General features: G+C 42.7%; 1 protein-coding gene across 1 annotated transcript in view; it reads left to right on the top strand.

The window, feature by feature from the left end:
- SKOR2 (SKI family transcriptional corepressor 2) overlaps nt 1–22,316 on the top strand; it is a 35,013-nt gene extending 12,697 nt beyond the window's left edge. The window contains exons 5-9 of the mRNA XM_039381170.1: nt 5,296–5,361; nt 5,756–5,854; nt 10,554–10,621; nt 19,226–19,290; nt 21,569–22,316. Of these exons, the coding sequence (XP_039237104.1) occupies nt 5,296–5,361; nt 5,756–5,854; nt 10,554–10,621; nt 19,226–19,288 (296 nt within the window). The 3' untranslated portion in view covers nt 19,289–19,290; nt 21,569–22,316. The remainder of the gene's footprint in view (nt 1–5,295; nt 5,362–5,755; nt 5,855–10,553; nt 10,622–19,225; nt 19,291–21,568) is intronic.
- Nucleotides 22,317–22,848: the final 532 nt, after the last annotated feature.

Below are 22,848 nucleotides of genomic sequence, written 5' to 3'. Positions count from 1 at the left end.
ATCCCAGCCCTCCTTCATCAGTGGGGGTTGGAGGGTGAGAGAGCTGTGTGTGTCTGGCACACCACAGCTTTGCAAGGCTGTGCTTTTCCTAAAGAGAAGTTGAGTTCCGTAAGCTGTTCTCCAACTAATCTAATTTTTAATCTGCTCTAATGTGAAAGGGGAGCCCAAAAACTGGGTGTCAGCTGGAAGTCAGCTTCTCAAATCTTGTTACGGTTTCCCTGATTTTATTTTTTGATCTGTAAAAGATGCTTTGTCAGGCATTTTCGGGAAAATTCACGCTAGAAATGGTGAGCCAGATACCTTTCATTTACTCTTAAATATACTTTCAGAATAACTCTTCAACTACTGCTATTACTGTAGATTTACAATACTTCATGGAGGGTTGAAAACAGCCCAGCTTTTATCACATATAGCCTTATCTGGGATAAGTGTTAAAGCGTTGGATCCAGAAGTTGAATCCAGACTTCAAATCTTATTATGGAAAGCGTTTGCAAAAAAAAGAACCAAACCAAACCAAACCAACAACAAAAAAACCCAAACAAAAAAAAACCCCACAGAGGTTAAAAGTTTAAATGGAAGAAGACAAGATGAAGTTTCAGATGTGGGATCCAGCACTGCATATTAATAGATAAGATTGCGTATATGTACGTGAATCTGCATGACAGACAAAACTGCAGACGGAGTGTAGGACTGCAGGACTGCATCCTTATTTACTATTTCTCTCATTCCTCATCTGTTATTACTAAAGAGCTCAGGAACTCTCTTTGAATTATTAAAAGAGGGTGGATAGTTGCCGAATTTCTTTATTTTTTGCAAGTTTCACAATATTAGGTGTGTTTTGTCTGGTTTTTTTAAAACCTTGTCTTCTGGAAGGTGGTGAGCATATCACCTTCCATTTAAACCAAGGATTTGAAATTTACTAGTTCTTGCGCTTCTAGAATAAAATTATGAAATAGGTCTCAGATGTATGCATAAAGTTCAGACTGAAAACGAGCTGATTTCTTATCTTTTTAAAACATTTCATATTTTTAAGTTGGTCACACCCAAGTTTTTGAATGTTTGGCTTGAAATCCTGAAACTCTTTTTCCCTCTCTCTGTTAGTGTTTCAGTGCAGATGATTTTTAATCAGATGTTCATGTTTTGGATGTTAAAAATGAGGCTTTATCTGTGCATAAAAAAGAACTAGTTTGTTTTAAAGTTAAATCACTTTTGGGGGCAAAATACCATTTGAAACTGCAGATTTTTTTAAGATGTTTATCAGCCCCCAGTACAGGAAAAGACTTAAAAGATGGATATTGAGTTTGCTAAAGTAGGCATATTTTGCTAAGTCCTGATTATCCTATTGATTATTCCCCCCCAAAAGCAGCATGAATATGCAGGATGCATGAATATTTTCAGTAAGGTTAGAATTTCTTCAGGACATACACAAGAACTTTGCATGTCTTAAGAGCGACTAATTAATTTCAAATACAGAGGGAGCCTCTGGAGCTCTGAAAGTCTGCTGATTCACATCTGCCTATATTTTTTAAATGGATATATATATATGTATATATATTTATATCCAGAAGATACCAACAACTTGCTGCTGTGGTCTTTATGTCTGCAGACAGTGCTTTCCAGCTAAAAGTACCGCTGGATGTTTAAGTTGTGATAGACCATCGATGCCACGGGCTTAACAGCGTTGGGAGTGAGGTGAAGAGCTTTTGTCAGATAAGGTGTGCTCTGTGATGCACAGTTACTGTCCAGGAATAACAGGGATGATGCGGAGACACGGGCAAATGGATAATTTTGGATGATGTGATCTGACAGTGCAGATGTAGTGAGGATTGTAGAGGACACCAGCTGGGTACAAGGCGCAGAGTCAGGAGGATGGGGTTATATTCCCAGACCATCAGAGCTCTGTGCTAGACAATTCAGCTGCCCATTGAGACAGTGGAGTTGTCTGGGACAGTGTGGAATTTTTCTAGCTGCTGTTTGAAGAGCGCTCCGAGAGCTTCCTCGGGAAGGATTGCAGGATATCCGCTATTACAGGCGGCACGGCACAAAGAGGTGACCTGGCCGCGTCCGGTTTGGTTTTTTTACAACGGGGTCAAAGTGCACTTCTTTTTGGGGAGAATAAATTTAGAAATGTTGAAAACCCGAACGTTAAAAATTCAAAACCTCACTGCCCCAGCGGGCGCAGAGCTCGTAAAGTGGCGGCACCACGAGAGCCGACGTTGTGCCGGCGCACGGACTGGGACCTCTGTTTGCCACAGTGCTGATTTTTGAGTCATTCTGAGGTGTGTCTAATCACAAACATCATCTCTGCTGTATCCCCCGCCCCCCATCCATGTGGGTGAATGCTCACATCCCAGGTTAGGAAAGCCATAATAGTGACTGTGCACCCGAGCTCATCGGGAAGAACAGAGGCACCAGAGGCTTTCGCTGGGGCGGCTTAAACCAGCTGCAAACAACTTCCATCTCCTTTTCCAGTAGATGGATGAGATAGTTTGATTTTTCCTAGTAAACTTAAATAAATCTCTTTTAAAGAAAGCCTTTGTGTCCACGCCAGGGGCTGCCCAGCTTTCAGTGCTGTTTCTAAACCCTGCTACAAGTTTGTGTGTAGACAAGGCCCAGGAGAGTTATGGTGGAGCTATTAGGAGGGGGAAGTGATTTTTTCCTTAGACTGATTAAAATTCTTTGGGCTTTCTGTTTGTTTGTTTTTAAACACCTATTTAGCTTTTAATTAACATTTAAGAGAAAGGAAGCTGGTTAAATATTCAATACCTCCTCCCTTTCAATTAAGGTAGAGCAGCACACAAGGCATGATGAGGCCTCTGGGAAGTACGGAAAAACGGAGAAGAGCAGGCTCCTGATTATCATTTTCAGGGGGACTGGAAAGGTGAAACCCATCTGATTATTATTGCCATTAACAATAACAATGTTGAGACTATTTGTTTAACATCAGAAAGCGGTTTAAAAATGCCGTTATTCTGCAAAACCATATATACTGTGTTTTGCCTTTAAATACCTCCATGTTTCCAGTCCCATTCTTTACTTATTTCAGGAGTAAGGATGGAGGATTTTATAATAAGCCTTTTTGTCAGCTTAGTAGGGAGGCTGCAGATGCTGGAGAAGTTGTTCTTCATGCTACATGTCCTTATTTTCATTTTGATGCAGCTTTTTCTGTCTCAGCGAGTCAGCAGCCTCAAATCATATGGCCCTGAGAGCTCAAACGAGCCAGTGGGAAGGAGCTATGTTGTCACCATGCTCTAGTGTCTTCCCCTTTTTCTTCCTCCCCCTTGAAAAATCCAGTTACCTTCTGTCTGCGAGCCTGTTATCCCTCAAAATTGCACATAAAACTTTCAGAAAAGAATGCCTTGGTGGAAGAAATGGATTGGAAACCTACTGGTATTTATAATTCAATAAATATCCTTCCTAAACTTAAATTCCTCCCTTTTGATGGTAGTGTACCCTAATTTATTTAATAATATATTTATTTGGTTATCAATCCAGTTTAAAACACAATTATGTTAGCTAAAAAAAAAAAAAAAAAAAAAGACCCTTTTGCATTGTGGAAGCTCCTCGAACCACTGCCCAAAAAGTGATATATTTTTAAGCTTGCTATTTCTTTTACTGCAGTGAGACAACTCTAGAAAATACTTTGTTTTTATAAAAAAAAAAAAAATTAAAAAAATATTTTTTATCACTATGTTACATAAACAGGTTTTTAAAATGGAATTGTTGGCACCAGATACCAGTTGTGTAAATGTATGTGCCTGAATGAGTGGTTGCTTTTTGGCTTTTTTTTTAAGGAATGAAGAGAAAGCAAATGATAAAATGCATAGCTATTGGACAGGTTTCATATAGTAAGACTTCAAGGTTTACTGGATATAAGATTGCATCGATTTTTAAAAACAGAAATAAATGTTTTGCAGAAAGATTTCTGACTGCATATATAACAGGACTTTCCAATTCAACTTTAAAATTAGCCCACTGTGATGACACAATTATTTTTAAAGTAACTGTTGTCTGTTGTGAGGTGACCTATTCAGTGCTATGGATTTTTATTAAAAAAAACCAAACAAACAAAACAACAAAAAACCAAAATGTTTTCTCCATGATTCTCTCTTCCAAATACATAAACACATGAGTAGCTTTATATAAATGTCTCTTGTGATTACTTATCAGCAGAGTTAATGATGTGTATTTACTGGCTGGACTAAAACAAGAATTAATCCAATTACTTCAATAATTGGTTATTTACCAAATATTCTCTTAATTATCGAGAGTCCATTTCTATTTCAGCTGTAAATAACAGAAAATCTCCCATCAATTTCAGCTAAAGTGGTATTTTTTCTTTTAAAAACAGTTTTTCATAGCTTTTTGTTCAAAACCCAATTCATAGAAATCAGAGGAAAATTTCACAGTTCCAGAGGATAATGAAAATAACACCTTTTGTCAGAAGGTTCAATTTTTAAGTCATACTGTCATCCAGGTGAACTCAACAGCAGGTGAAGATTTTTTTTTTTTTTTTTTAAATTTAATTTGTAAAGGAAAAAAGCTGAAGGAAGTAGCATGCATGTGTCTGGAAATAGTCAAATTCTCTTATCTAGAAGATTCTGTGCTATAGTATGATCAAAAGTTAACTTGAGCAACCTAAGACTGAAGTCCCTGAGTTGGTTGACCTCAGAGCTGTACCTTTTAGATGCAAATACCACTAATGTCAATTTTATCTCAGCTGAATATAAATTATATCCAGTTACAACATGCCCGTGCCACGGAGCTCTGGGAGATGATAAAGCTGGAGAGCTGACGAAGGCAAAAAGGCAGGTGCAAAGAAAGGGATTTTGCCTGTGGATTTTGGAGCAGGGTCCTGCCCAGATGGACAGCGCAGACTTCCCGTGGCGAGGAGGAGAGATGAGGCTGTGGAGAAGGCTCTTCCCTTTCTCGGCTTGCTCCTGGTTGTTCTCTGATAAGAGCACCTTCAAGAGGGGTTAGAGGGAAAGCAAGGATCTGTTTGGCAAGAAGAGCCGTCCTGGATGCTGAGGAGATACTGTCTGCAAGAGCCTGTGCTGTAGGCAGATACTTCAGTAAACGAGAAGAAAGCATGAGTGTCCGAAATATTTGTGCTATACACACACAGATAATGTAGATAAAGCTCAATCTTACTCTTTCTTTGTGTTTTCTCCCCCCCCCTTTTTTTTTCTCCAGATTCTCTGAAGCGGCTGCATAGTAAGGACAACACTGACAAAAAAAAAAAAAAGGCACTATCAGTAAATCAATAACTTCTTTTCTTTCTTTGTTTTTTTTAAGGAGAACACACACAAGAAACCAATTCACCTCATTCGCTGAAGAAGGATGTGGAAAACATGGGGAAAGGTAAAATAAATAAGGACCTCTTACATTATAAAACTGCTCTTTGTTTTAATAGAATATGAGGGTAATAGGGAGCACTTTTGTTCTGCACCATATTTTAAGCTTGTCAAGTAACATATGAATAATATATGGACCTTTGGGTGGATATAATTGAGATTAATGCATATATATCAATCAATACATGACACTGTAATATAATACTTTAAAATAATATATTACATTGATTTATATTCATGGCTTTCTGCACAAAATCTATTGTAGGTCTATGCAACGCTTTTTTTTTTTTCCTAATAAGCGCTAAAATATTTTGTCTTATAGTAATGAATTGCCCTGCAACTGTTCCTTCAAGAATTATTTACACAGACTATCACACCCACTTTTCTCTTCTCTTTGTTAGAGGAGCTCCAGAAGGTTTTGTTTGAGCAGATCGACTTACGAAGGAGACTGGAACAGGAATTCCAGGTGTTGAAAGGAAACGCGTCTTTCCCAGTCTTCAGTAAGACACATCTCTGTGGTTTTGGTGTCGTGTGTGCGTGGTTGGTTGTTGCCAGGTTGATAAAATGGGAGAGTTATGTTCTCAGTTGTGTTGCCAGGATCTTTGGCTTAGTTCTGCTGAGGCAGGTTGGACAGGGCTCAGAGCAACCTGGTCTGGTGGAAAGTGTCCCTGCCCATGGCAGGGGGTTGGAATTAGATGGTCTTTAAGGTCCCTTCCAGCACAAACCACTCCATGATTCTACAGTGGCACTTCTGGTGTGGTTTTGCAGGCTGCCCAGGCAGATCTTATGTAGGGAAGAGCTGGATGTCTGTTCTGGTGTGTATTTTACTGGGTTTGGTAACACTGAATACAGGAAGGAGAAACGCTTCTGGAGCCTCTCGGGGTACAGTGATACTGGTCTTAACCAGCCTCTTAGGGGCTTTTGAAGACAGGGTGCTTCATAGCCATTTTCAGGTGGTTGTTGCTGATGCTGGAGAATTCATTTGGCCTGTGTTTAAGCATGAGAGATGCCTGTTTAGATTGTTCCCCCTGAGATGGGCTATTGGAGATGGCCCTTGCACCGCAGCTGATGAGCGCAGTGCTGCTATCCCGGGGTGACAGAATGCACTGAGCACGTGTTAAATGAAACCAAATGGACACCTAGCAGGGTTCATGTGTTTAAAGTTTAAAGAAACTATGTTTTTCCCCTTCCTATAGCATCAGATAGGCAAGTTTAGGGAAGCAAGGAAGTGCAAAGACTCTGGGAATGACTCTGTCTTCAGCCCAAATATTGAAATATGTAGACAGCTCCATAAATAAAGAGTCGCCTGACGTGATACAGATAATAATGAAAGGAGTATAACCTCATCCTTCAGAATAAATCCAGTCATTACTTGGGTTTGGGAGTGAGGTAATTTTCAAATAATTTGTGTAGATCAAAACACTGCCGTGTGGTATTGGCGAAGTGGCACCTTGGAGTTTTGCCATTCAGGTCTCTTATTTATCCTTTTGTTCTTCTACAGTAAAATTAATGCTCTGTCATTGCCCATGTAAATAAACACTGCAATTAAACCACATGAAATACAATTCAAATAAAAGAAAAGAACACGTACGGCCGACCAAGGAAGTGGTGACTGCTGTATGCCGGCTTGAAAAATATGTGGTTTCAACGTACCACAAAGTAGTGGTCAATTTTCTTCAGGATTAAAATAGAAAACAGATAATGTGCTATAAACAATACCTACAAGTGACCGTAAAACCTATTTACAGATTTAGATTTACCAAAAAAACCTGCCCCTCCTCCACATATAATAGAACAAGAAAAACGGTCTTTGTAAAGCAAATTAGTGTGAATCCATGATAAGGGTGGTTTGCCCTCTACAGCAGTATGTGTTCTAGCAAAAGAGAGGGGTTCTGTTCCAGGCTCTTGATGCTGAACAGGGCTGTTGCTTTAGGTCAAGTATTAAAAACTACTTTGCCAGGTTTCCCAAATTAGGAACTGCCTCTGGTGGTCTTGGGTAAGGAGGAGCCAGGGAGAGAAGTGTTTGGAGATCCAGCTAAATGAAAGTTGAGGTAAAATTAAAATTGTATTGATGGATTTATCATGGCTTGGAAATACCTGAGGCTGCAGGAGGGAGCGAAGAGCCAGGCAGGTTGCAGGTTTTTATATCCCAGTCCGGCTCCGTGCAGCACCAGGTGAGCAGTCATGGAGACTGGAATTCTGTCCCATCCCTAAAGCTGCCAGGCACAGGAACACACTGCCAGGGTAATTCTCACTCCGATGGTTGGTGGTGGATCTCCCTGTGCTTTGAACTGTTCAGATGCATAAGAAGCCTTTGAATTTCAAGTCTTCTTGGTGTTTTTTTAAATAGCGGAAAGCTCATCCCTGTTTCAGCAGGGAGGCAACACATGAGATGTGAAAGGTACTACTATGTCTCTCTAGAAAGTGCTTCTGTCGAGTTACCTGGAGTTAACTCCAAAGTCACCTTTTGTTGGGTCTTGCACTTGGAACAGAGCACATTCAGGGTATTACATGCTAATAGTCATAAACCACTATCCACAACAGGGCTGTGCATTCTTGTGTGTAAGTGGTGTTTGGTTTCAGAGTTCTCCTCATGGAAATCACTCTTAAATGAGAACTGAGCTCATTTGCAAGCTCTTGTAGCAGTGCTATGCTCCAAGCTTCTCTGTGGCTTCTTGTACCTGCTTGAAACGTGGACTGTGGTGTTTTATAAAACAGCAGACCTTGTCTTCTGCTGCTTGCACCTGTATGTTTCATATTGCTGTTGTACTTGAAAGCCGCAGGTGAGGTTTTCCCGTAAGATCTCTCAAAGCAGAGATCACCTGAAGAAAATAATAAAAAAACCCAAAGATCAGATCACTTGTAGAAAATCGGAGTGTTTGCTGTCCTGATAGAAATACAAGCACCTGTGCCTGGTGGCAGGTTCTCCTGGAACCCTCCGCTGGTTTGTGCCGCTGGTGTCGGCTGCTCCGCGTTTTGTCCGTCTGCATTTAACAACCGTGGCAATAAAATGGTGGAGAAGTAGTCTGGGTACTTAAAGTATTTAATTTTGTGTTAAGAAAGCTATTTAAATATTCATATCTTTCCTCTTGGGTATTGCTTATGGCTTTGTCTGTAAGCATTCGGAGTCGGATTAATGCTGCCGGAAAAAAAACAAAAAACACTATCCCTGCCATTAACACCCATTTCCACTGTGAGCTTGGACGTTTGCCGTGCAGGACTGAGAAAGATTTCTGAGCTATTTGTTCTGAGAGGTGATGAGCCCGTAAAGAGGCAGTCAGGAGGAAAGTGTTGAGGAAAGATGGAAAATTTCTCCTTAAAGCCTGCTCAGAGTGAAGCTGGAGGACCTCAATAGGAATTAGCACAGATTTATCAGCCTTCAGTGACCAGGGCAGGAGGGAATCACCTTTTTATACAGCATGACTTTTCTGGGGGTAGGAAAAGAGGAATTGTAAACCTGCTTTATTTCTGTTGGCTTATTTTTATTATCAAGTTGGAGTAGTAGAGGGAATAAGCTGAAAAGTTCTGTGGGAATTTACTTGAAATACGAAGAACTGCATTTGGATGTTATCATGTCCCTTTCTATGTGACAGTGCTGGACTTCCTGATGGTTTCAGCCCACCAAAATTTCTCTTTCTTTGTTTCACTGTTCTTTTCCTGCCTCCTTGCCTTTTAAATAGCAGCTTGACTCTTCATTCAGAGAGGGCAAAATTCACGTGTAAAAGAGGAGGACAGAGCTCTGCCCCCTTGTATTTTCTTCTAGTCTTGCTATGCCTGCTCTTGATGGCGACAAATCCCCTTTTCCCTGCAGATGAGGGACATCCTTCCCCTCCACTGAGTCATGCCACAGCTGCTCTCCTGCCTTCCTGCTCCTGTTTTTTGGGGTTGGGAAGTGGTGCAGAGGCTGCACGGCCAGTTTGGGAGCGGGCGAGTTCCCAGCGTTGCAGCAGCACAGGTTATTTATAGGAGCTGCACAGTCTCACCTGGGCCCAGATCTTTCCATTGCATTTTAGGCAGTTCTGCCACTCACAGTGCTGTGCTATCAAAGCATCCCAATCCTTTAATCCATTAATCCTCCCAACCCACTTGGCAGGTGAAGCAGGGCTGTTACTCCTGCTTTGCTTGTAGTGAAAGGAGACATGGAGACACACACGGAGTCCAGCAGAGCCAAAAGGCTTCCTGACTCCCAGGCTAGTGTCCCAGCAGCCAGCATGACTGTGTAACTCTTTTAATTGGTTACCTGTAAATAAACCATTTTAGCTACCTTGGCCTTGCAGTTCCCTTCTCCGGGCTCTCCATGATGTTTTCCAATGGCATTCACCTCACTGGTTCCGTGCTCCAGGACAGGCTAGTTTCCCGGGTTGAAATGATACTGGTTGGAATGGGTTTTCTTTCCCCTTCAATGTAACAGTCCATCACTGCACCCAGATCTCCACCAAGGCAGCTCTTCGAGTTACTTGGTTCTTGTCAATAGTTTTGTTTATGTTTTTCTTTTTCCCACCCTCCAACAGCACTGTTATGGAACACAGACCAGCAGTTAATCTTCTACCGAATGAAATTTTGTCTGAAATGGTTACTTAGGAGGAAAATAAGGGAAGGAGGATCTACTGGAGCAGGAAGGCAGGACTGTACTGTAGCCCAGCTGTTCAGGGTCTTTTCTTTCAAAGACTTTTTCCCTTCTGAATTCCACGTCACTGTTTCTAGAGCTTTAGTCTGAGTTTTATTCAAAGCCATCAGCACAGTGTTACACACTACAAATCAAACCCTGCATCCTTGAACGCTTTCTCCTCTCACATGTTGGACATTGCTGTTGATGTCCAACAGATTTATGCCAAAGCAAAGGAGAGCAGTTTTTGCTCCTCTCTTCAGTGTTGGTAGAAGTTTGAGTAATGACTGCAGAGTCTCGCCCATCAAGAAAAATAACTGGGAATAAATGATAGCAACAGAAACTTAGCAGCCTAGATCTGCTGATTGGGGAAGTAGCCAAATCTGATTTTTTCACAGTTTTTCTGTTGTCTGTAGTGTCTTCTAATACATAAGTTTTTTTTAGGCACGCATTTTAATTGGCTGAAAGGCTTTGTGTAGTGCTTCAGTTCCTCAGTGGTGATTGGGTTTGATATAATTTGATTTATATGAATTCTGCTGTGTGGTCTCTGTTTTAATTATTGCATCTACTTTTTTTTGTCCCCCCTCACACAGATAATTTTCAAGATCAGATGAAGCGGGAACTGGCGTACAGAGAAGAAATGGTACAGCAGCTACAAATTGTAAGTTTGCCTTCTCCACTGAAAATGCTATGAGCTGCTGCTTTATGTTCTTTAAATGCACACCTCAAACTTTTCCTTTGTGAGCCATGCAGATGCACTGTCACCGAGCTCCTATTACCTTGTAGTTAGCAAGACCTAAGTGTGCAGTTCTCAGCTGGTTTAGAGCCTAATTACCTGGAGATTTACTTTCATACAGTAACCAGATGGGTCTTCATGTTTCAACTAAATGAAATGTGTTGACTCAACACCGAGAGGTGCTTCAGCAGGGAGGAATGGGAGCACTGAATCAGCAAACAGTTAAATGTTTCTACCTCATGTGAGCTGCCAAGGGGTGCATTTCAGCCCTCGGTAGGGAATCTGTGCGAGCCCAGCTTCTCACCAGCAAATAAACCTTAGGATGTGTCTTTTTCACGTTTCAGACCCTAGAAGAAGTGCTTAACTCAGCAGTAAAGGATCGAGTTGCCAAAACACAGTTCAGTGCAGGCACACTTTACTGCTGGGTCTCTTGCTTGTTGTTTTAAAATCAAGAGGGATTTTGCCTGTGTGTTAGTGCAACTCTAGATCATCACATACAACTGTGCTGTTTTGAAAACTTGACATGCTTAATCCAGTGCAAGGAAGGCGGCTGGAACATGGGAAGATGTTTCATACTCAAACACTGATTAGTGGTTTTAAGAGCAGGGCATAGTAACAAACAGGAGGCTGTCAGCTTATACTTGCTTTGCTAGTGCTTTCTCCATGATCAGTCTGACATTATTTAACAGCCCTCTGTGTCGAGGCAGCTTTGCCAAATATCCCCACTTCCCTGAATCAACCCCGTGCTCCAGCACCTTAAATTTTCCTTCTGCTTGTCGTGGGCCATGGTGCAGAGAAGGCATCGTCCAGCCTCCTGGTACTGTCATTTTCTAATTGATGGGTTAGGACATAAAAACAAAGCTGAAGGCCAGGATTGTCAAACCTGTGTGCCGGCGTTTGGACGCATTTAGGACTGGCCTTATTTTTAGAGCTGCCGAACATTCACGCGCCCTGTTCCTGCTGACTTCAGAGATTTCAATGAGAGGTGGAGGGTGTTTGAAAGAGGTTGGTAATGGAGGAAACTCAAGTCCAGAACATCTCTGGATATTTTTTTTTTTTTTTGCTGCCGGTCTCCACTCTTTTCCTTTAATGTGTCCAGCTCTTACCACATCCCTCTTTGTTGATGCCAGGCAGGGCTTGATCTGTGAATTTCATTGTCACAGAAGATGTTAATTAGGATGCCACCCTGAAAAGCACCCCTACTGCTTTGTATTTGAGGCAGGTCACCTGCCCAATTCCTGCTGTGAAGCACAGAGTTTACAGGGCCACCTCAGCCTTTATCTCTTGTGTCAACTGAGCTTGGAGCTAACAAGCTCCCCTTCCCAAAGAGAGAATGGATCACCCCTGCCATTCACTTTGTGTCCCAATTGTGAAGTTGCTTCTGAAACTGGATATCCCAGACTTCCAGTGAGCCAGCTGTGGTCATTTTTTTCTGATTTTCTTGGGCAGGAAAAGAAATACGATCATGTAATTCACACCCTTTCCACTTACTGACGCAGGCTACGGAAAGACTAATAGTCATTTAATCATTAAACAGAGCTGTCTGAATGTACTTACAGGGAATAGTTTCAACATTTAATGCACTGCCCCAGCAATTCAGGACCTCTTCCCGCACTGTCGCTGCCTGAGTTTAGTTATTACTAATAGGAATGTTGTCAAATCATCAAGTCAAGGCCTTATGCTCATATTTGTGACACTGAGACAGATAAAAGGTATTTGCGTATGCAGAAGTGAGAGACTGCTGCAAATAACGAGTGTGTCTGTTTAAGACTGGTAAAGAAATCTTCAGCTGATGTCTTGGTTGATAACTGAGATGGAGTCAGCACTTTTGAGGTGATAATCCCTGCAGTTACTTTAATTCATTCATGTGAATGTATCTTGTATGTTTATGTTCTAGAATTAAGATTAATGAACTGAATGTGGTAACGATAGAACTGCTTTGGCCTTCTTGGGTTATGGCATGGATGAATTAAAGCTTTTGGTGCAGAATACATGAGAAGCATGGCTACTTTTGATTTTTTTTTATTGTTATTTTTTTTTTAACCAGCGGCAGGTGGTTTTCTTTTGTACCTGAGATGCTGTACTGTTGCTTTAACAGAGCTTTAGCCGAATTTTCCTGTTAACATAGAAGTGCAAAGAGAAAAGCAGAAGTATTTAATGCATACTTAAATCCTAATTTTACTTAGACCTTCACACATGTATACCTTTGCAGTGTTGAACTCCAAATTTACCGGTATAATTAGCCACAGAACTTGGCTTAATTGCCTTTTTAAAAATTATTTTACAAACAATGTAAATGCCCAGAGTCAGGGGCTTTTTTTGGCTCTTCTCACTGCTGAAGGATTATACAACTTAAATTAGTTGTATAATATCCCTGGAGGGATTTAACAGCTGCGTGGATGTGGCACTTGGGGCCATGGGTTAGTGGTGGCCTTGGCAGTGCTGGGGAATGGTTGGACTTGATGACCTTGTAGGGCTTTTCCAACCTAAACAATTCTGTGGTTCCGTGATCCCTTGTAACCGTGACCACCAGAGGCAGGTTTTGCCAGAACGATGGTTTCACTCCCCCTGAACTGTAACCCCTCAAGCTGCCTTAAACCATCTTTGGCGTGTTTCCTGTGTCAAAAATATCTGGAATAGAAGAGGCAGGAAAAAAAATTAAGCAATCGCATCTGACAGCTTTCCAGCTCCCAGCTGTAGGCTGAGTGTTGCACGGAAAGCACTGGGTGAAGGTGGTGCACGGTCCGTGCCCGGACGGTGCTGAACAGTGGCCGGGGATGCTTTTTTCTCCCGGTTTTTTTTTTTTTTTTGGAGAAATCCATCGCGGAGCCGCGGCCGCGGGGATGGATCGGAGGGGTCGGGCGCCCTCTGCCGCCCCCCGCCCCACACTGCACCCGCCGGCGGCCGGGCCTCTCCGTTCCTCGTCAAAAGCCTCGCTTAAAGCAGGGCTTAATCAGCGGGGGGGGGGGGGTATTTTAGTGCCCTGCCCTCTCCGGGGTTAAAGAATAATAATATTTTGTGTCTTCCTGAAAGTTGGAAGCAAGGCTTTGATCACTGGGAAAACGGGGTGGGTCCCGTCCTGTTCTGTGTTCAGTGATGGATGTTGAGTTCTTTGGGCACAGCCTGGCTTGGCAGGGTGCTGGGGCAGCAGGACGTTGTGTGGCCACCGGTTTTGCTGAGAATCACAAGATGGTTCAGGTTAGAAGGGACCTGGATGACTGGAGGTCATCTAGTCCAACCTCCCTGCTCAAGCAGGATCCCCCCAGGGCACATTACTCAGAATTGTTCAGAGGCACACACACTTATAATAACAGGTAAAAGAGCATTTCCAGGCAGCTTTTGAATATCTCCAGTGAGGAAGACTCCACGATGTGACTGGGAAGGTTGTTCCAGTGCTCAGTCACCCTCATAGTGAAGAATTTCTTCCTGATGTGGAGGTGGAACTCCCTGTGTTTCAGAGAAAAGGATTTGATCGGTGTCTGGAGCAGCTACCAGAAAGTTTTGCAACCTGTTTGTGCCAAGCTCTCAGCCAAGTGCCAGGGAACAACTGATTTCCACTCGTATTTAACTGGAAAATGGATCTCAGCTCACTGAATTAATTTTTTTCTGCCTCCTCTTTCAAAGTGCTGTCTCCCAGATTGGCTGAGCACAGTGCAGGCACTCAGAGGTCATATATAAAATATGGGGTTTGCATATGAATCCTGTTGTGCCAGGGGAGGTTTAGAATGGATATTAGGGAAAATTTCCTCACTGAAAGTGTTGTCAAGCCCTGGCACAAGCAGCCCAGGGCAGTGGTGGAGTCCCCATCCCTGGAGGGATTTAAAAGCCCTGTGGAAGTGGCAGCTGGGGACATGGGTTAGTGGTGGCCTTGGCAGTGCTGGGGGAATGGTTGGACTTGGTGATCTTAGAGGGCTTTTCAGCCTAAAAGGTTCTGTGATTTGGTGGATCATCTGGCTGTTGTCACTAAGCTGTACAAAAAGGGCCAGAGAGAAGGCATTGCTGCAAATTCCAGGCAGGTAATTTCTCTCAGGTAAATTCTCTCATGACACACATGGTATGGCCTTAGAAGAGCCTCACCTGCCTTTAGAGTTGTCAGTTTCTGTCCAGTGTTTACCAGAATTCATCTGCCAGGACAGTGCAGCACCTTAAGAAAGTATTGAGTCAGCTCCTACTTGAGACTCTGTATCTCTCTGATACTGTTTTCTGAGCAACTGTGTTAGTGGATCAAATTTTAAAGGCATGAACTTTCTTCCAAGCTGCCTGGTGAGAGAAAAAGATCAGGAGCAGCATTCCCAGTGTGATGATTTTTATCCTTTAATGTTTTCGTGAACCCCTCTCAAATGTTGCCACAGAGAAGTAGAACACTCTGTCTCCTGAAAACAGAGTTGCTTTTCCTAATTTCCTATCAGAGCTCCCTTACAAGTGGTTTCTGGGTTACCAGGGAGTGCTGACCTCAGTGGTGACCTGTCCATCAGGAAAAACTCAGTTCATCACCCACTGTGGTTTAGAACATCAGGTAGTGACCAATCCCACTAATTTTATGTAGGGATAAAAGATGGCAGTTTTTTGAGATTTGCTAGAAAATATGAACTACTCAGGCAGTCCTTTGTCTCTCCAGATTAAATGGGAACTGTTGGTTTGGTTTTGTTTGGAGTATTTTAATTTCTTAACTTGCTCCTTAGTAGCCTAACTTTAGGCTGATAATAATGTTCAGAGCTCAGAACTGGATCCATTTGGAACCCTTTTATGTTTTATGGCTTTCTGCTCTAAGTGCTACGTTGAATCAACTCTGTTCTTCAGAGTCAGGCAATAAAATAAATCGGGAACTCTCCACCTGCAAAACTGATTTCCATCTCTGCACCATCTTTAAAGAATCACAGGGAATGTTTAAAAGAAGAAAAAAATCTACTATGTGGTAATACTGGTAAATCTTCAGAGGTATGAGATCATGTTCCTCTGGGTGCCGCTGTAATTAAAACAAACAAACAAACAAACAAACCACCAGAAAGTTTAATTCCTCTTTTAGGTTGTACATGGAAAGTTGGTGCTTTGTACAACTAATTTATTAATTATACAAACAAGGAGTATCCCTGTTTTTGTGTGTGGAGGCCTCGGCCTCTGCACAACTGTCACTCCAGTTTCAAGAAGAGGAAATATGAAATTGCAGTGCTTTATGGGCATTTCTGCTTTTTGTCCTCTCCTTGAAGTGGTCCAGCTGGAATGGCTGACCTTGACAAGAGTGTCAGAGGCAAACAGTTGTTCAGCAGAATGGCTCCTGGATTTCTTGAGCTGCATCTTGTGCTCGAGTGCCTGTTCACAGGCACACACATGTAATGACGGGTAAAAGAGCATTTCTGGAACCGTGTGTCCTGCAGACTCCGAGGGAGATTTCATCACCTTGCCCTCCCAAACCAGAAATTCTAATTAACTTTTTCTTCTGTGCTCTAGCAGTTGGGATGATACTGCTGGTCTGTTTCTGTGTGTTCTGTTATCCTCATTTGATTTTTGGTGGAGTTCTCTCTAGGTTTAGTGTTATGAATTGGGAATATGTCCTTTTGATGCCGAAGGTAGAATGCACATCCCTGAATGGGCACACAAAAGTGAGCTGACGAGTGCTATTTTCACCAGAATTCTATTCTATTTGCTACTGTTGCCTTTTTTTTTTTTAAAGACAAGTGAGCAAAATTTTTATCTTGACAATACATCTGTGTATGCCTTGGTAGCACAGATCTGGGCCTCCTCCTCCCATAAATTCAAATATTAGAGAAAAGGAACGCCTTGCAGAGATATTAAAAATAGAAGCAAGAGCTTCCTTTCCCTTAGAATCTGCAGAAAGTCTGATCAAAAATGGGTGTGGATGTACAGAGAACCACAAACGCATCCTCTGCTATTGCCTGGGTGCAAAATCTTTTTTATAAGCAACAGAAGTCAGGGTGATGTGTCTTTGTGTACCCCACTGGAGATGGGCTGAAAAAGTGATGGCTCTGAAAGAGGATGGTGTGCCAAAGCTCCTTTGGTGTCCAAGTGTCTATAGCAGGGATCAGAACTGCACTTTAGAAATGAATCAATCCCCAATCCCACCCAATTTCCTGTGCTTTGCTTCGTGTTGTGGAGCAGACCCAGAGCTTGGGTCTGGATTCCTTCCAGGTGGAACAAATGAGGATGTGTTCAAGGAATGCACACAGGAGTGTGCTCTACCTCCTAACAGGTGATCAGTACCCAGGACTAGACTGGAGTTGGCCTGAAGGAAGAAGGACCCAGTGTCCATATTGCAGTTCCCTTGGGGTTGCTCTTCAGATCTGCCCTCATTGTGTCATATTTCCTGTTAATGTGGGCTTAGTCATAAGAAAATGGTTTCTTACTGCTTGAATCCAAACTGCCTGCAATTTTTTTATTGCTGTAGACCCCTTTGTTAAGGGCCACCCATTGGATCTCCGTGCCCATTTGAGTGCTGATCCCATCTTCATCACAACAGTCACCCTGTACGCACTGAAGGGGTGTAAATACTGTTCCACAGCAGCACCAGAGCTGCCAAATGCTCTTACAATGAGAAAGGTAGAAGATGACACTGTAGGTGATTTAACTCATGAAGAAAGTAGTCATTTCCCTGTTGAACACCCACCTCTCCCAGTGACATTTATTACCAGGAGAGCGGATAAACCAACGCACATTAAAAAGGCGCCGATGCGCCAAATATAGCGGAGAAGTGGATTAAGAACAGTTAATTTCTGACAGAATGTACCCCGTTGTATTATCTAGGTCAGTACAGCCTGGGAGATGTCCTACATAACTGGCGGCCATGCAAACCCAAGTTGCCTGTTGGCCGTGGTGAGTGGGAGAGAGGCAGAAAGCAGCGGGTGAGGCGTCACAGGTCCCAGCTGGAACGTGCTGGTTTTTTTTTTTGTCTGTGGCTCCCTTTTGAATCTAAACCGTGGCCACAGGTGATCAGGTAAACAGCTTCTTTGCACCGTCCTCCCTGCTGCAGTTTGGGGAGGAGCTTTCTGGCCTTCACAAGCACAGGGAGGCAGCTCTGTTAGTGGAGGGGAGAGCTCTGGTTTTTCGGGGCGATCTGGCTGCAAGCTTCCTGATGGCTTTTAGCTTCTGCCAGGGTTAGGGGCTATAAGAGTAGTCAGCTAAAACACCTGGGTCCTTAGTCTTTTCCAGCCATCAGTGGCTTGTGCACACACATTTCCCTTTGTCCAGGGCTGCGTGGTGGAGGAAGCAGTGTGCCCCCCAGGAAAGGCTTTTGCTTTCATTCAGCCACAGACACTCCTGCTTCCTTGTGCTGCTGCTTTCAATCAGATTGACCTCCTTCCCTGAGAAATGAAAGGGTTAGTTCTTGAGCTGCAGATGCTCCGTTCTTTCCCCTCATCCTGATCCTTCCCTGCTCTTTTCCTTATTAAGGTAGTCAGGGATGGATGTGTCTCTCACTGCCATTGCAGACACAATGTTTTACACCAACCCAGACACATGCTGAGCACAATTCACACAAACATCCTCACACACTGTGGGCATAATGCATTTAAAATCAAAACCAGGGATGTTCAAGAACTTATGGGATCAGTGGATATGGATGAAAATTCACATGCTCTGCCATGTCCTTAGGTGTGTGGGGCAGGTTGCTTGAACTCGGTGCATTTGCCTCTGTTGCTTCTGCTGTTTGTGCAGCTTAAGGCCTTACTGCTGACTTCAGATGACATTTTTGTCAGCTTGCAGTAACAGATTTGACATTATTTGTGAGAGTATCCTGGAGATCCTGGCAGCAGAATCAGGTCACCTCAGTGTGCAGCAGCACCTACGAGCGTAAGGACACTGATTTTTTTTTTTATCCCAGCCTGAATTCCTCCAAAGGTCCTTCCAAAAGACATCATCAAAGAATTTGTAGTCACTTGGATTCCCAGCTATGGAGAAATCTCAGAGCAAATTAGTTTTGTTGCATTCTAAAGGCAAGGCAGTGGAGAAGAGCAGCCCCGCACTGTATTCCCAGTGGCCAGTGAGCACATCATCCCACTTTGTTTCTAAATATAACTATGTTCCCTAGTATGCCTATGTTCTCTGTTTTTCTTTAATTATTTGTTCCACTTCAGTGGCTTCCCCTCAGATTGGTGCAAGTCGGAGATAACTATTATGAACTTCCTAATTATGGTGATATAAATACATGAAGTCTCATACTCCCAACCTACTGTATCTTGGCTGTGCAGGGATCAGTGTGCATTGCCTGCTCTGTCACAGACAGCTGATTTTTTGTGATCTCTCAGGTGGCTTTACTCTTTGTCAGCAACTGATAGAAACAAAGCATCAGAAGACATCTTTTACACCGAATTTTAAGATCTATCTGTTGTTTTAATTCAGGCCATTTTTTAGTTTCCTAAAGTCTTCAAACTTTTAATTTAAGGCATTGTTGCCTAAAATTCCTCACTGTTTCCAGGAAGGCAAATAAACCCTTTCATTTGCAGGAGTCTCCAGCTTGGATATTGCATTAACCAAACCTTGGCTTAAAGCAGAATCTTTGTTTCTGTGTCATTCCAGATTCCCTATGCAGCAAGTTTGATCAGGAAAGAAAAGCTCGGTGCACACCTCAGCAAAAGCTAAAGGTGAGCTTGTGAAAGAAGAAACTTTGTTCCACCTGACCTGGTGTCTTTATTTGCAGCCATTGCCAGAATTAATGGGATCATTCTGTTGTTTGATGTTACTGATTCTGGTGTCAGAGCCTTGTCTGTGGAGGTGTTTCAATACAAGCTGAAGCTGGTAACTGACATGTGGCATGAGCTATGAGGCTTCACTGGAGTGGGAGATAGTGCTGAGAGTTGATCACTGGGTTCTGCAGTGACAGGACAAGGGGCAATGGCTTCAAACTGATGGAGGATAGGTTTAGAGTAGATATTAGGAAGAAATTCTGTACTATGAGGGTGGTGAGGCCCTGGCACAGGTTGCCCAGAGAAGCTGTGGCTGCCCCATCCCTGGAAGTGTCCAAGGCCAGGTTGGACAGGGCTTGGAGCAACTTGGGACAGTGGAAGGTGTCCCTGCCCGTGGCAGGGGGTGGAATGAGATGGACATTAAGGTCCCTTCCAACCCAAAGCATTCAATGATTCTATGGTTCTGATCACCTGAGCATGTGCTTTTCTTGACACTGGAAGTGTCATCAAGGTCATTTTACTTCCAGTGCAAGGAGGGAAATACCTTGGCATTCACAGTGTAGAAAAACGTTCACACATCAGCAGGTAGGAATGGGTTTTTCTGCCCTTAATGGAACTGCTTTAGCTCCAGGAAAGAGCGGCATATTAGGATATATTTGGATTTTTACAGGACCCCACTGACTGTTGATCTGTAGTTTGGTGTCCTGCAGAAGGAAATTATCCTGCTGCTCATGTGCAGGGCCTTCCTAAACCCAACACTGCATTTTTCAGAACTGTTTATTAGAAGTATTCAGTCAGTAGAAGTACCATCTCCATCAACAGTGGCCTGGGAGAGTCCAGTTTTGAGTGCTAAAGTCTTGACATTTAAATAAAGTCCCCCTTTTTCCTTTTTTTGGGAAAAAAAAAAAAAAAAAAAACCAACAAAACGAAAACCAAACCAAAACAAGAGGATTAGGGATTGGAGACAGAGGCAAAAAGCTGGTAGCCCTGCTACTGTGTTATGTCACAAAATCTGGCTTGTGGATTCACTGAAAAAATCCCCGAGGAGAAGTAGTGGGATTAGAAAAAAAAAAGAGCTATTCATACATAGGGATCTCAGCAATGCACAAAGTAGACGTATTCAAGAGAAAGTCTGGGACATCTGAGAAGGGTTTGGTAGTACAGATGAAGGAGGTTTGCCTGAGCTATGGAAGAAGCAGATACTTAAAAATAAAAACATTAAGGGTACGTATAGAGTTACCAGATAACCAATATCTGTGGCCTTGAGCTCTACCTGCTGAGATAAGGAGATTAATCTAAGCATCTAGTTGGTCTGTTTTGGCCTCTTGTGCAGACTTTCTTATTGACTGCCAGCACTTTCTGGTTGAGTGTAGATTAATCTGAGTGCTGATTTAAAACAAATTCAGTGATATTAATACCCCGAATAAAAAAGCACGCCTCCCCAGATGAGAAGCAGCAGGCCCTGCTCTCAGAGCCTTGTCCACAGCACTTGCTGTACAATAATAAAAGCCTGCCTGAGGATGGCAGCACCAGAGGAAAAGGCACCGTTTCTTCCCAGCATCAGGTTTCCATCAGCTGACAATCCCTGCAAGGAAGGTGCTGGCACCACAGCAACGAGCATTTCCTGCCTGTCTGCCGAGAGTGTGAAGGATGGATGAGCTCCTCACGCTGTTTTTGTTTCCAGAGGCACACCATCCCTGCAGACAACAGGGATTTCTCCAAGCAGGCCCTGGTGCTTTTGAAAGATTAGTTGTTACTTAACTGCTAAGCTAAATCAGTCAAGCAGAGAATCACAACTGTATTGTTCAGGAGCAATTTCAGATATGCCAAGCAGAAGAAAAGAGTCTCCTCAAGAAGAGACACGTAAGCACATCCCTACCCACACAGTACACCCAGGGGGTGAGGACCCTCAGTTCATGCTCTGTGTTCCTCAGCTGCCCTTGCTGGGCCTTGTGCTCCTTTCCACAGCAGGTCTTCTTGTGTTTATTCACACTGCAGTCAGTTAAAACTTTCACTTTATCATTAATGTGGATATTTCCACAAGACCCTGCAGATACTCACTAGCAAACTCTCAAAGGATGCTCCTAGAGCAGGCGACCTGTGTGTGTCCCGTTTTCAAGGGTTGCAAATAAGTGTCATAATTCTGTGAGTATCTCAAACTTGGACTTAATGTTGGTAACACTTTCTCTCTCTTTCTCTTTCTCTCTCTCTTTTTTTTTCTTTTTTTAATTCCCAGAGGCACAAGAGTTTTTGCAGCTGTTACCTTATAAGTTATAACCCAGTCAGAAACCTGACTTGTATATAGACTGTGAAATGGAAGTGTTTGGGGATCTAAATAACAAAAAAAATCAGGTTCCTCTGAACCTAAGGACAAGTGACCTCATAGTATCATGGACAACCATGTCAAATAGAATGTAGCAGCCATTTATTAGTAAACACAAAACCACAAAAAAAAAAATGCCTGTCCTTGATTTCTTTTTTTTTTTTTGGGTGGTACCAAAGTTTAAGTCTTTGTGTTTTTAGAAGGACTGTTGAAGTTGATAGAGAAAATGCTTTTGACGAATCGTGCAGATAAGCTGTGAAAGGAACTGCTGGTCCTTTCAGTGCCACAGACACTTGACAACATCTGCCAGTTCATCTCTTGCTTTGGGATAGTGGTTGTTTTATGGAAAGAAGTGAACGTCTCACCAGATGGGCCAGAACCAGATTTGGGTGGACGGATGGATGGATGGATGGATGGATAGAGCAGCGTTAGCCATACACAGTGCTTTTTAAAAGCAAACTGGAGATTCTCACACCCCTCTCCCTCGTCCCTTCCCTCCCCTGGTATTTTGCCTGCTGTACGAATTACGATTGTACTCCTCTGGAAATATTTTACAATTTAATATTGAGTGTAATTAAGAATATAATCACTGTTATCAAAAAAAGTATTTAACTCTGTTGTAGTTTCTTTATCATTCATGTGGATAAAAAGTCTATAATAAAAAAAAGAAAACTATGAGATAATAGTTGCGCTTCCCTGTAATTTAATGCTATGCTTACTCCACTAAAGCAAACAACTGGGAAATTTATCCCCAAGAATATCCTTGTATAAGTATTTTAATTCACAAATAATATGTTGAAGTGTTTCATGGTGGAAATTCTCTGCCTCTGGTTGTTTGGAAGTAGATTTAGTAGCATTTCAGGAAGTGCCTTGTGGATCCACAGAAATAAAGGGAGACATGCCAAAGTTGACTTTTGAGACTGCAGACATAGTCCTCCAGGTCTTTTCTTGGTAGTGTGCAACACCCTGATTGCCAAGGCTTCATCTCCATGCTAAAGGTCTCAGTCCCAGACACCGTCATCCCTGATCCAGAAGATCTCCCACACCAGTACAGCACCACCAGCACCCCAAAGTGGTTTTGTCCATCCCCAGCACCTGGATGTGTTGCAGAGTCGCTCTTTCAGTATTCCCCTCGTTCCCAGAAAAGGCCTGGGAGATTAAACCATCAGGCTTTACAGCTCCTCGGTGCAGCC

The sequence above is a fragment of the Pipra filicauda genome, unplaced genomic scaffold, assembly GCF_003945595.2.
Source record: "Pipra filicauda isolate LSUMZ 115617 unplaced genomic scaffold, ASM394559v2 scaffold215_size1667880_pilon, whole genome shotgun sequence".
Classification (NCBI taxonomy): Eukaryota; Metazoa; Chordata; class Aves; order Passeriformes; family Pipridae; genus Pipra; species Pipra filicauda.
This window is presented reverse-complemented; position numbering and strand designations above follow the sequence as displayed.